Below are 10,000 nucleotides of genomic sequence, written 5' to 3' on the forward strand. Positions count from 1 at the left end.
GTCCACCTAGCTATCATGTGATATGTGGTTGTCATCCTAGCTATCATGTGACTGTGATATGTGGTTGTCCCCCTAGCTATCATGTGATATGTGGTTGTCCACCTAGCTATCATGTGATATGTGGTTGTCCACCTAGCTATCATGTGATATGTGGTTGTCCACCTAGCTATCATGTGACTGTGATATGTGGTTGTCCACCTAGCTATCATGTGATATGTGGTTGTTCTCCTAGCTATCATGTGATATGTGGTTGTCCACCTAGCTATCATGTGATATGTGGTTGTCCACCTAGCTATCATGTGATATGTGGTTGTCCACCTAGCTATCATGTGATATGTGGTTGTCCACCTAGCTATCATGTGATATGTGGTTGTCCACCTAGCTATCATGTGATATGTGGTTGTCCTCCTAGCTATCATGTGATATGTGGTTGTCCACCTAGCTATCATGTGATATGTGGTTGTCCACCTAGCTATCATGTGATATGTGGTTGTCCACCTAGCTATCATGTGATATGTGGTTGTCCACCTAGCTATCATGTGATATGTGGTTGTCCACCTAGCTATCATGTGACTGTGATATGTGGTTGTCCCCCTAGCTATCATGTGATATGTGGTTGTCCACCTAGCTATCATGTGACTGTGATATGTGGTTGTCCCCCTAGCTATCATGTGATATGTGGTTGTCCACCTAGCTATCATGTGATATGTGGTTGTCCACCTAGCTATCATGTGATATGTGGTTGTCCACCTAGCTATCATGTGATATGTGGTTGTCCACCTAGCTATCATGTGACTGTGATATGTGGTTGTCCTCCTAGCTATCATGTGATATGTGGTTGTCCACCTAGCTATCATGTGACTGTGATATGTGGTTGTCCACCTAGCTATCATGTGATATGTGGTTGTCCCCCTAGCTATCATGTGACTGTGATATGTGGTTGTCCACCTAGCTATCATGTGACTGTGATATGTGGTTGTCCACCTAACTATCATGTGATATGTGGTTGTCCACCTAGCTATCATGTGATATGTGGTTGTCCACCTAGCTATCATGTGATATGTGGTTGTCCCCCTAGCTATCATGTGATATGTAGTTGTCCCCCTAGCTATCATGTGATATGTGGTTGTCCTCCTAGCTATCATGTGATATGTAGTTGTCCCCCTAGCTATCATGTGACTGTGATATGTGGTTGTCCCCCTAGCTATCATGTGATATGTGGTTGTCCTCCTAGCTATCATGTGATATGTGGTTGTCCACCTAGCTATCATGTGATATGTGGTTGTCCACCTAGCTATCATGTGATATGTGGTTGTCCTCCTAGCTATCATGTGATATGTAGTTGTCCCCCTAGCTATCATGTGATATGTGGTTGTCCTCCTAGCTATCATGTGACTGTGATATGTGGTTGTCCTCCTAGCTATCATGTGATATGTGGTTGTCCACCTAGCTATCATGTGATATGTGGTTGTCCTCCTAGCTATCATGTGATATGTGGTTGTCCCCCTAGCTATCATGTGATATGTGGTTGTCCACCCAGCTATCATGTGATATGTGGTTGTCCACCTAGCTATCATGTGACTGTGATATGTGGTTGTCCACCTAACTATCATGTGATATGTGGTTGTCCACCTAGCTATCATGTGATATGTGGTTGTCCACCTAGCTATCATGTGATATGTGGTTGTCCCCCTAGCTATCATGTGACTGTGATATGTGGTTGTCCCCCTAGCTATCATGTGATATGTGGTTGTCCTCCTAGCTATCATGTGATATGTAGTTGTCCCCCTAGCTATCATGTGATATGTGGTTGTCCTCCTAGCTATCATGTGACTGTGATATGTGGTTGTCCTCCTAGCTATCATGTGATATGTGGTTGTCCACCTAGCTATCATGTGATATGTGGTTGTCCACCTAGCTATCATGTGATATGTGGTTGTCCCCCTAGCTATCATGTGACTGTGATATGTGGTTGTCCCCCTAGCTATCATGTGATATGTGGTTGTCCACCTAGCTATCATGTGATATGTGGTTGTCCTCCTAGCTATCATGTGATATGTGGTTGTCCACCTAGCTATCATGTGATATGTGGTTGTCCACCTAGCTATCATGTGATATGTGGTTGTCCACCTAGCTATCATGTGATATGTGGTTGTCCACCTAGCTATCATGTGATATGTGGTTGTCCTCCTAGCTATCATGTGATATGTGGTTGTCCACCTAGCTATCATGTGATATGTGGTTGTCCACCTAGCTATCATGTGATATGTGGTTGTCCGCCTAGCTATCATGTGATATTTGGTTGTCCACCTAGCTATCATGTGATATGTGGTTGTCCACCTAGCTATCATGTGATATGTGGTTGTCCCCCTAGCTATCATGTGACTGTGATATGTGGTTGTCCACCTAGCTATCATGTGATATGTGGTTGTCCACCTAGCTATCATGTGATATGTGGTTGTCCACCTAGCTATCATGTGACTGTGATATGTGGTTGTCCTCCTAGCTATCATGTGATATGTGGTTGTCCACCTAGCTATCATGTGATATGTGGTTGTCCCCCTAGCTATCATGTGACTGTGATATGTGGTTGTCCACCTAGCTATCATGTGATATGTGGTTGTCCACCTAGCTATCATGTGACTGTGATATGTGGTTGTCCACCTAGCTATCATGTGATATGTGGTTGTCCACCTAGCTATCATGTGATATGTGGTTGTCCCCCTAGCTATCATGTGATATGTGGTTGTCCACCTAGCTATCATGTGATATGTGGTTGTCCCCCTAGCTATCATGTGATATGTGGTTGTCCACCTAGCTATCATGTGACTGTGATATGTGGTTGTCCACCTAGCTATCATGTGACTGTGATATGTGGTTGTCCACCTAGCTATCATGTGACTGTGATATGTGGTTGTCCCCCTAGCTATCATGTGATATGTGGTTGTCCACCTAGCTATCATGTGACTGTGATATGTGGTTGTCCACCTAGCTATCATGTGATATGTGGTTGTCCACCTAGCTATCATGTGATATGTGGTTGTCCTCCTAGCTATCATGTGATATGTGGTTGTCCACCTAGCTATCATGTGATATGTGGTTGTCCACCTAGCTATCATGTGACTGTGATATGGGGTTGTCCACCTAGCTATAATGTGATATGTGGTTGGCCACCTAGCTATCATGTGACTGTGATATGTGGTTGTCCACCTAGCTATCATGTGATATGTGGTTGTCCACCTAGCTATCATGTGACTGTGATATGTGGTTGTCCACCTAGCTATAATGTGATATGTGGTTGTCCACCTAGCTATAATGTGATATGTGGTTGTCCCCCTAGCTATCATGTGACTGTGATATGTGGTTGTCCACCTAGCTATCATGTGACTGTGATATGTGGTTGTCCTCCTAGCTATCATGTGATATGTGGTTGTCCACCTAGCTATCATGTGATATGTGGTTGTCCTCCTAGCTATCATGTGACTGTGATATGTGGTTGTCCACCTAGCTATCATGTGATATGTGGTTGTCCACCTAGCTATCATGTGATATGTGGTTGTCCCCCTAGCTAGCATGTGATATGTGGTTGTCCTCCTAGCTATCATATGACTGTGATATGTGGTTGTCCACCCAGCTATCATGTGACTGTGATATGTGGTTGTCCACCTAGCTATCATGTGACTGTGATATGTGGTTGTCCTCCTAGCTATCATGTGATATGTGGTTGTCCACCTAGCTATCATGTGACTGTGATATGTGGTTGTCCACCCAGCTATCATGTGACTGTGATATGTGGTTGTCCACCTAGCTATCATGTGATATGTGGTTGTCCACCTAGCTATCATGTGATATGTGGTTGTCCACCTAGCTATCATGTGACTGTGATATGTGGTTGTCCTCCTAGCTATCATGTGACTGTGATATGTGGTTGTCCACCTAGCTATCATGTGATATGTGGTTGTCCACCTAGCTATCATGTGATATGTGGTTGTCCACCTAGCTATCATGTGATATGTGGTTGTCCACCTAGCTATCATGTGATATGTGGTTGTCCACCTAGCTATCATGTGATATGTGGTTGTCCACCTAGCTATCATGTGACTGTGATATGGGGTTGTCCACCTAGCTATAATGTGATATGTGGTTGGCCACCTAGCTATCATGTGACTGTGATATGTGGTTGTCCACCTAGCTATCATGTGATATGTGGTTGTCCACCTAGCTATCATGTGATATGTGGTTGTCCACCTAGCTATCATGTGATATGTGGTTGTCCCCCTAGCTATCATGTGACTGTGATATGTGGTTGTCCCCCTAGCTATCATGTGATATGTGGTTGTCCCCCTAGCTATCATGTGACTGTGATATGTGGTTGTCCACCTAGCTATCATGTGACTGTGATATGTGGTTGTCCACCTAGCTATCATGTGATATGTGGTTGTCCTCCTAGCTATCATGTGACTGTGATATGTGGTTGTCCACCTAGCTATCATGTGACTGTGATATGTGGTTGTCCTCCTAGCTATCATGTGACTGTGATATGTGGTTGTCCACCTAGCTATCATGTGATATGTGGTTGTCCACCTAGCTATCATGTGATATGTGGTTGTCCCCCTAGCTAGCATGTGATATGTGGTTGTCCTCCTAGCTATCATATGACTGTGATATGTGGTTGTCCACCCAGCTATCATGTGACTGTGATATGTGGTTGTCCACCTAGCTATCATGTGACTGTGATATGTGGTTGTCCTCCTAGCTATCATGTGATATGTGGTTGTCCACCTAGCTATCATGTGACTGTGATATGTGGTTGTCCACCCAGCTATCATGTGACTGTGATATGTGGTTGTCCACCTAGCTATCATGTGATATGTGGTTGTCCACCTAGCTATCATGTGATATGTGGTTGTCCTCCTAGCTATCATGTGACTGTGATATGTGGTTGTCCACCTAGCTATCATGTGATATGTGGTTGTCCACCTAGCTATCATGTGATATGTGGTTGTCCACCTAGCTATCATGTGATATGTGGTTGTCCCCCTAGCTATCATGTGATATGTGGTTGTCCACCTAGCTATCATGTGATATGTGGTTGTCCACCTAGCTATCATGTGACTGTGATATGTGGTTGTCCACCTAGCTATCATGTGATATGTGGTTGTCCACCTAGCTATCATGTGATATGTGGTTGTCCTCCTAGCTATCATGTGATATGTGGTTGTCCACCTAGCTATCATGTGATATGTGGTTGTCCACCTAGCTATCATGTGATGCTGTGTCAAAAAAAAGTTTCCTCTGCTCCCCTTCCAGTTCCACCAGTCATCCTGAAACTGGCCGAGCCATGCTGTGTCAAAACCTTCACAGTTTCCTCTGCTCCCCTTCCAGTTCCACCAGTCATCCTGAAACTGGTTGAGCCATGCTGTGTCAAAACCTTCACAGTTTCCTCTGCTCCCCTTCCAGTTCCACCAGTCATCCTGAAACTGGCCGAGCCATGCTGTGTCAAAACCTTCACAGTTTCCTCTGCTCCTTCCAGTTCCACCAGTCATCCTGAAACTGGCCGAGCCATGCTGTGTCAAAACCTTCACAGTTTCCTCTGCTCCCCTTCCAGTTCCACCAGTCATCCTGAAACTGGCCGAGCCATGCTGTGTCAAAACCTTCACAGTTTCCTCTGCTCCCCTTCCAGTTCCACCAGTCATCCTGAAACTGGCCGAGCCATGCTGTGTCAAAACCTTCACAGTTTCCTCTGCTCCCCTTCCAGTTCCACCAGTCATCCTGAAACTGGTTGAGCCATGCTGTGTCAAAACCTTCACAGTTTCCTCTGCTCCCCTTCCAGTTCCACCAGTCATCCTGAAACTGGTTGAGCCATGCTGTGTCAAAACCTTCACAGTTTCCTCTGCTCCCCTTCCAGTTCCACCAGTCATCCTGAAACTGGCCGAGCCATGCTGTGCCAAAACCTTCACAGTTTCCTCTGCTCCCCTTCCAGTTCCACCAGTCATCCTGAAACTGGCCGAGCCATGCTGTGTCAAAACCTTCACAGTTTCCTCTGCTCCCCTTCCAGTTCCACCAGTCATCCTGAAACTGGCCGAGCCATGCTGTGTCAAAACCTTCACAGTTTCCTCTGCTCCCCTTCCAGTTCCTCCAGTCATCCTGAAACTGTCCGAGCCATGCTGTGCCAAAACCTTCACAGTTTCCTCTGCTCCCCTTCCAGTTCCACCAGTCATCCTGAAACTGTCCGAGCCATGCTGTGCCAAAACCTTCACAGTTTCCTCTGCTCCCCTTCCAGTTCCACCAGTCATCCTGAAACTGGCCGAGCCATGCTGTGTCAAAACCTTCACAGTTTCCTCTGCTCCCCTTCCAGTTCCACCAGTCATCCTGAAACTGGTTGAGCCTGAGCGGCGCCATGACACCTGCATAGAGTTCACAGTGAGAGGCTATCCCTACCCGACGCTGCGATGGTACCACAAACAGGTGTGATTTTATGCCTTTTTATTCATTTCTAATATGTAAAGCAGCATGTACATATTCTGGTCTTGGAGACCACAAGAGGTGCAGGTTTTAGTTTTATACCCCAGAACTACACAGCTAACTGAAACAATAAACGGCTTCATGCTGAGGTAGTTACATCAATCAGGCGACTAACGCTGGGGGAAAACCCAAAACAGCCACCCCTTTTGTTCCCCCAGAATCAGGGTTCAGAACCACTGATGTCAAGAGTCTGGGTCTTTTGAAAAGGACAAAAAAAAAAAATGAAACCGTATTCTAATCATGGTTGTACACAGAGAGAGATCCTGCAGAGTGAGTACATCAGGACGGAGATGGATTTCTACCGGGACTATCTGGAGGGATGTCTGACTTTTCTCAACCCAACACACTACGATAACGGAAACTACACGCTGCAGGCCTCCAACTCCCTGGGGACCGTCACCAAGACGGTCTACGGACACTTCCTCACGGCTCCGCCCTTTGACCCTGACGGTAACCACAACATTTTCTTAGACAGGGACACATCGTACAGCAAAAGCTATAGGTCTCAGAACAGTGAGAAAGGATGCATTGCAGCAGATTTAGCTCCAAACATTTAGCTTCACATCACCCAGAGGTTCTCTAGTGGTAGAAGACAATCTGACCCCATTGGGATGATTCACATCACTCAGAGCTTCTCTAGTGGTAGAAGACAGTCTGACCCCATTGGGATTATTCACATCACTCAGAGATTCTCTAGTGGTAGAAGACAGTCTGACCCCATTGGGATGATTCACTTCACTCAGAGCTTCTCTAGTGGTAGAAGACAGTCTGACCCCATTGGGATTATTCACATCACTCAGAGATTCTCTAGTGGTAGAAGACAGTCTGACCCCATTGGGATTATTCACATCACTCAGAGCTTCTCTAGTGGTAGAAGGAAGCAGGAAGCAGGAGCCAGGAAGCTGGTGTCAGGAAGAAGGAGTCAGGAAGCAGGAGTCAGGAGTCAGGAAGCAGGTGCTGTTTGTGAGTTTAATAATAATGAACATGGAGAGATAAAAAACAAGCGTCTGGACAAGAGATCAGAACCAATATACTACCTGATGAGTGAGGCTCCGGAGAGCTGGATAAAAGAGGAGTAATCAAGATAGTGATGAAGTCCGAGTGGGCATAATGAGGGTTGCCAGGTGGGCATAATGAGGGTTGCCAGATGGGCATAATGAGGGTTGCCAGATGGGCATAATGAGGGTTGCCAGATGGGCATAATGAGGGTTGCCAGATGGGCATAATGAGGGTTGCCAGATGGGCATAATGAGGGTTGCCAGGTGTGCATAATGAGGGTTGCCTGGTGGGCATAATGAGGGTTGCCAGGTGGGCATAATGAGGGTTGCCTGGTGGGCATAATGAGGGTTGCCAGGTGGGCATAATGAGGATTGCCTGGTGGGCATAATGAGGGTTGCCTGGTGGGCATAATGAGGGTTGCCTGGTGGGCATAATGAGGATTGCCTGGTGGGCATAATGAGGGTTGCCTGGTGGGCATAATGAGGGTTGCCAGGTGGGCATAATGAGGATTGCCTGGTGGGCATAATGAGGGTTGCCTGGTGGGCATAATGAGGGTTGCCTGGTGGGCATAATGAGGGTTGCCAGGTGTGCATAATGAGGGTTGCCAGGTGTGCATAATGAGGGTTGCCTGGTGGGCATAATGAGGGTTGCCAGGTGGGCATAATGAGGGTTGCCAGGTGGGCATAATGAGGGTTGCCAGGTGGGCATAATGAGGGTTGCCAGGTGGGCATAATGAGGGTTGCCTGGTGGGCATAATGAGGGTTGCCTGGTGTGCATAATGATGGTTGCCAGGTAACATAATGAGGGTTGCCAGGTGTGCATAATGAGGGTTACCAGGTCACATAATGAGGTTTGCCAAGTGACATAATGAGGGTTTCCACGTGACATAACGAGGGTTTCCACGTGTACGTAATGATGGTTGCCAGGTGTACGTAATGGTGGTTGCCAGGTGTTCATAATGAGGGTTGCCAGGTGTACGTAATGATGGTTGCCAGGTGTACGTAATGATGGTTGCCAGGTGTACGTAATGATGGTTGCCAGGTGTACGTAATGATGGTTGCCAGGTGTACGTAATGATGGTTGCCAGGTGTACGTAATGGGGGTCACTGGAACGGGGATCTAATTGTTCTGACAGTGAGGAGAGCTCATAATAATGTCTGGAATGGAGTCAATGGAACGGGGATCTAGCTGTTCTAACAGTGAGGAGGGCTCTTAATAATGTCTGGGTTGAAGGGAGGGAGGGATGAAGAGAGGGAAGGAGGGTTGAAGGGAGGGAAGGAGGGTTGAAGGGAGGGATGAAGGGAGAGAGGACAGGAGGGTTGAAGGGAGGGAGGAGTGAAGGGGGATGAAGAGAGGGAGGGCGGTTTGAAGGGAAGAAAGGTTGAAGGGTGGGAGGGATGAAAGGAGGGAGGGTTGAAGGGAGGGAGGGTTGAAGGGGGGATGAGGGTGGAAGGGAGGGAGGGATGAAGAGAGGGAAGGAGGGTTGAAGGGAGGGTTGGCGGGAGGGAGGGATGAAGAGAGGGAAGGAGGGTTGAAGGGAGGGTTGGAGCGAGGGTTGGAGGGAGGGAGGGATGAAGAGAGGGAAGGAGGGTTGAAGGGAGGTTTGTAGGGATGGAAGGAGGGTTAAAGGGAGGGAAGGAGTGTTGAAGGGTGGGTTGGAGGGAGGATTGGAGGGAGGGAGGGTTGAAGGGAGGATTGGAGGGAGGGAGGATTGAAGGGAGGATTGGAGGGAGGGAGGGTTGAAGGAGAGAGGACAGGAGGGTTGAAGGGAGGGAGGAGTGAAGGGGGATGAAGAGAGGGAGGGCGGTTTGAAGGGAAGAAAGGTTGAAGGGTGGGAGGGATGAAAGGAGGGAGGGTTGAAGGGAGGGAGGGTTGAAGGGGGGATGAGGGTGGAAGGGAGGGAGGGATGAAGAGAGGGAAGGAGGGTTGAAGGGAGGGTTGGCGGGAGGGAGGGATGAAGAGAGGGAAGGAGGGTTGAAGGGAGGGTTGGAGCGAGGATTGGAGGGAGGGAGGGATGAAGAGAGGGAAGGAGGGTTGAAGGGAGGTTTGTAGGGATGGAAGGAGGGTTAAAGGGAGGGAAGGAGTGTTGAAGGGTGGGTTGGAGGGAGGATTGGAGGGAGGGAGGGTTGAAGGGAGGATTGGAGGGAGGGAGGATTGAAGGGAGGATTGGAGGGAGGGAGGGTTGAAGGGTGGTTTGTAGGGAGGGAGGGTTGAAGGGAGGTTTGTAGGGAGGGAGGGTTGAAGGGAGGTTTGTAGGGAGGGAAGGAGGGTTGAAGGGAGGTTTGTAGGGAGGGAAGGAGGGTTGAAGGGAGGATTGGAGGGAGGGAGGGTTGAAGGGAGGATTGGAGGGAGGGAGGGTTGAAGGGAGGTTTGGAGGGAGGGAGGGTTGAAGGGAGGTTTGTAGGGAGGGAAGGAGGGTTGAAGGGAGGTTTGTAGGGAGGGAAGGAGGGTTGAAGGGAGGTTTGTAGGGAGGGAA

At 48.0% G+C, this 10,000-nt stretch overlaps 1 protein-coding gene across 1 annotated transcript in view; it reads left to right on the forward strand.

The window, feature by feature from the left end:
- LOC124020250 (NT-3 growth factor receptor-like) overlaps positions 1 to 10,000 on the forward strand; it is a 165,135-nt gene that overhangs the window by 85,032 nt on the left and 70,103 nt on the right. The window contains exons 8-9 of the mRNA XM_046335608.1: positions 6,359 to 6,468; positions 6,780 to 6,975. Coding sequence (XP_046191564.1) covers positions 6,359 to 6,468; positions 6,780 to 6,975 — 306 coding nt within the window. The remainder of the gene's footprint in view (positions 1 to 6,358; positions 6,469 to 6,779; positions 6,976 to 10,000) is intronic.

The sequence above is a fragment of the Oncorhynchus gorbuscha genome, unplaced genomic scaffold (assembly GCF_021184085.1).
Source record: "Oncorhynchus gorbuscha isolate QuinsamMale2020 ecotype Even-year unplaced genomic scaffold, OgorEven_v1.0 Un_scaffold_785, whole genome shotgun sequence".
NCBI lineage: Eukaryota > Metazoa > Chordata > Actinopteri > Salmoniformes > Salmonidae > Oncorhynchus > Oncorhynchus gorbuscha.